The 4,516-nt window shown below is 44.4% G+C and overlaps 1 protein-coding gene across 1 annotated transcript; it reads left to right on the top strand.

Moving 5' to 3' along the window:
• Positions 1-3,300, top strand: LOC311191089 (olfactory receptor 5AP2-like; the record flags this gene model as incomplete). The annotated part of the gene is made up of 3 exons (XM_084263188.1): positions 1-944; positions 2,895-3,029; positions 3,276-3,300. 3 exons carry the CDS (start codon positions 1-3, stop codon positions 3,298-3,300), a joined length of 1,104 nt encoding a protein of 367 aa, XP_084119314.1.
• Positions 3,301-4,516: the final 1,216 nt, after the last annotated feature.

Raw genomic sequence — 4,516 nt, forward strand, 5'->3', positions numbered from 1 at the left:
ATGGCCTGGGAAAACTGGACCACGGTGACAGAGTTTGTATTCAAGGGGTTCACAGATCGCCACGACCTCCAAGTTATGCTCTTTGTGGTTTTCCTGCTCATCTATGTCCTCACCGTGGTGGGAAACCTTGGCATCATCTCTGCAGTCTGGTTTGATTCTCAACTTCATACCGCCATGTACTTCTTCCTCAGCAACTTGTCCTTCTTGGATCTGTGTTACTCCTCAGTTGTGACACCCAAAATGCTACTGACACTCTCTTCAGAAAAGAAGACCATTTCTTTTGCTGGCTGCTTCACACAGCTGTATTTCTATGCTGCTTTTGTAACTGTGGAGGGTTACCTCCTGGCCGTGATGGCATACGATCGCTACGTTGCCATCTGCAACCCACTGCACTACCCTGTTGTCATGTCCCAGAAGGTCTGTGTTTCCCTCTTGGCTGGGTGCTACGTGATTGGGTTCTTTGATTCACTGGTGCTCACGGGCTTTGCCCTGAGAGTGTCCTTGTGTGGCCCCAACATCATTGACCACTTCTTCTGTGATGGGCCACCTCTGTCAAAACTGGCCTGCTCTGATACTCACCTGAACGAAGTGCTGGTACTCGCTCTTGGGGGCTTCAACGGGGTTGCCACCATGTCAGTCATTCTCATCTCCTACAGCTGCATCCTATTCACCATCCTCAAGATGGGCTCTGCGCTGGGCAAACGTAAAGCTTTTGGTACCTGTGCATCCCACCTGATGGTTGTCACCATCTTCTATGGGACCCTTCTCTTCATGTACCTGCGGCCTATATCCAGCTACTTCCCAGGCAGGGACAAAATAGTTTCTGTCTTTTATGCAGTGGTGTCTCCCCTGCTGAACCCCTTCATCTACACCCTGAGGAACCAAGGGGTGAGGAGTACCCTGAAGAGAGCAGTGCGGAGAATCATTATTTCCATGCCAAAGTGGTAAATGCTTTGACATTTTGGCGGTGATTGGAAGGGGGTGTCTCTCTTTTGGGGCCTTTTTGAGATTGAAGAGGCCAGAGCCTATTCATAGTCATCCTGTTTTGCAGTTTGGACACTTTTTACTAGCGTGGTGGAGTATATCCCTACCAAGTGCTAGAGCTCTTCCAGCCACAATATGGGACCTATAGATTTCAGGAGAAGTTCTTAAACTGATAAAAGCTTCTCTGAATCCTCTTCTTCCACAATGACCCAGCAAAGCATGTTCAAAGGTATTGTAAGGTTTTTCTGCTGCACTTTAATCCTTTCAAAAGCATTTTATCATCAATAAATACTTCAAATGGTGGTGTTAATACAGAGCGCTTAGTATTGGACAGGGACAGTTCCTAAATGTAGTGTTAAGTGGAATTTTTCTGTACATATATTCAAACATCAGTTATGGATGCAGAAATCTATGTCAGATTTACTTGTGTTGTTTTGATTCTGCGTGCTGGAAAACAGTACACAGAAATTATATTCTTTTTCAATTTCTCTGAAATGTCTGTTTTCATTTCTGATATAATTAATTTGTTCAGTAGGAATCACCAAACCCTTTCTTCAACTAGAAATCATAAGGATTGCACTTCAATGTCATGCATACTGTGAATATACAATAGATATTATATATGTATCTCAGAATGAATGAAAAATTGAACCACTCGTGAGTGACTGATACCAAAATAAAATTTCCACTGCTTTGCCAAATTGTGTGGTTTTGATGAATGTTGATTTAAAATTAAACAAATTCTGACAACGAGAATCCTAGCCAGTACGCCACTGGGGATTGTTGGTGTTTTCTGGTGCTGAGTCTCTCTGCTAATTTGTTGCTTTTACTCTTGCTTTGTGAACACAAGTGGCAGTGCTTTTGGAGAAGATGGCTGGGGAAAATCAGACCGAGAGCCATATATTTCTTCTTGAGCAATTTATCTCTTCTAGATTCCTGCTACCCATCAGTGGTGGCGCCGAGAACATTAATGAACTTTCTGATGGAGAAGAAAACAATCTCTCTTGTCAGCTGTGACACCCAGCTTTTTTTTTTCCATAGGTTTTGGGACCACTGAGTGCTTCCTTCTGGCTGCAATGGCATATGACCGCCACATAGTCATCTGCAATTGTTAATAGCATTTTGCAATACACCTATACATGTGCATAACCTGTCCCGCTTCGTATTAAAATTAGTCCCAAGAAGTCATTTCCATAAACTCCTCCCCACTGCGCCTGTGCACTGCTGTTTGGTGTTGGTCGTTGAGGGTCATGGGGATGAAGTTGGATGGCTCCTCTTTGTCACCGCAAGTAACCTTCTGTTTTGTGCAGGCTCAGTTACCCCTTGACTCTGATCCAAACTGTAAGTTTGGTTTCTGCAAGTTTTGTATACCTTCAAGGACAAGGGGGAGCTCGAACTAGCTACAATGAGATGCTCTGCCTGAATTTATCACCAATTACGAGACAAGCAAGGAATTCATCAGACAGATAAGGAGTTCGTTAGACCAATGGGGTGATTGGAACTCGTCAAAGAAATCATTTTATTTTCACAGAGCACATAGTAGGCATCATTAATGCAAGGTCATTTCTGACACAAACCATCCTGTTAGTAAGCCCCCCTTAACAAGCACCATTTAACCCTTTGCAAGCAATTTATTAGCAAGCGCCCTTTAACCTTTTGCAAGCATCTTGCTCGAAAGCCCCGTACCACTAGCACTCTGCTGCTCTGACATCTCAGTCAACAAGCATCTGATATTTGGCCTTGGGGTACCGGTGGAGATGGTAACCGTCTTGGCTGTCCTGGTCTCCTATGCTTTCATCCTCTCTGCCCTCTGCTAAGAGCCGGTGAAAAACCTTCTCCACTTGCACCTCCCACCTGACTGCAGTCTCCATCTTCCATGGGTCTATCCTTGCCTTGAACTTCTGACCAAGTCCCAGCAACACCTTGAGTACAGACAAGAATTTTTCTGTGTTTTACTCACTGGTGGTGCCCATGCTGAACCCCCTGATCCACAGCCTCAGGAACAGGGAGGTGAAGAACGTCCTGAGGGAGTTTGTCATGTGGAAGTAGCTTCAGCATGACATTTAACTGCTGGTTTTGTGATATTGGACACCATAGCTTTGCTTGATGCCAAGGATCTTTGTTTCCCTACCCTATTACTTAGGCTTCCAGATTTGGTTTGGAAGCACGTCTGAGTCCTGCTTTCCTTCTACTACGGGCTTGTGCCAGTCACCAGATACCATAGACAGTTTGAATCATCGTCTGTTTTTTCTTGCGGGCAGCTTTTTCTTCCTCCCTCTTGGTCTTTTCAGACGAACACTGGACATTAGCTCCTAGACCCTTGATAGCCCTGTCAAAATGGTCTTCCACAGCCATCTGTATCTCCCAGTTTACAGCTTAAAACCTGCCTTGTGACCTCTTTTTATTTTCAGGATCTCACTCCCTTATCACTAAAGGGCAATGAATTGTTCCTGTACAACTCCAGGAAATTGCATTAAAATAATGAATGAAATACCTTCATTCTAACAGGAAAAAAATCAACATTCTTCTCACCTGTGTTAGGCACCGCTGTGAAGTATGTGTCCTCTCTTATCTAGAGGATAAATCTTGATGAGGTATCTCAAGCTAAAGAATTGGTAACTAATTTTTAGATAGGTAAGGGTAGGTTGTATGAATACAGTCTTAAATGCTCAGACCAATATGGGACAGGTTCTGAAGGATCTACAGAGCACCCAGTTTGCTCCTTCTAATACGTCTGGGCTGATTTAACTGCACCTGAAGGGGTATGGTGCCAGCTCTTCCTGCCCAAAAGGTTGCTTGGGGTTTTTTTTGAGGTGCCAGAACCACTTGCAGACAGCATCTCTATTACGTTTCTAAAGCGGGAATTTTGTGTGTGCAGCCATGGGTTTCTTTCTACGTTTGGTAGATCCCTTCTCTGCAACGATCGAAGCAAAATGATGCAATGATGATGCTCTCAGTAGAAAAAGTATTCCCAGGGAAACCAACCCAGTTTCTTCTATTGCAGGAGTTTACAATTCTGCCTTCCCTGCACTTTAGACCAAAGTTCCTCTGGGAAGTTCACTGAGTTGGATCCACCACACACAAGGCGACGGCAATCCAGACCTCTTTTAGGGACCTAACACCGAGTCTGGAGAAATAGTTGAGCATTTTAGTTCTCTCTGCTTTGGAAAGGCTGTTAAGAGGAAAGAAGGATGCCCAGAGTAGGGTAATTCATCAAGCAGCAGCGAGTGCCACGTATTACGTTTCTCATGGCTGCCTTTCTTGAGAGAGGTTGGAGCCGATGATCTTTTGCGGTCCAACCCAGGATTTTTATGGTTCTATATTTCTATATGTATGCCATAAGCAAAAGTGTCCAACAAAGTAGAAGGAAGAAAAACCAGATACGCTGAAGGTCTTAAAAGACAGAAAATATCCGATAGCAACCCTCTCTGACTTGCCAGACTTTTTAGCTTCTAATCATGTCGATTTGGGCGCCATCATTCAGCTGCAAGTGGAAGCCACTTGCTCCCTGACCTAAGGCAACGTCTCCTCT

Source organism: Gallinula chloropus (assembly GCF_964237585.1).
Source record: "Gallinula chloropus genome assembly, chromosome: 4".
Lineage (NCBI taxonomy): Eukaryota > Metazoa > Chordata > Aves > Gruiformes > Rallidae > Gallinula > Gallinula chloropus.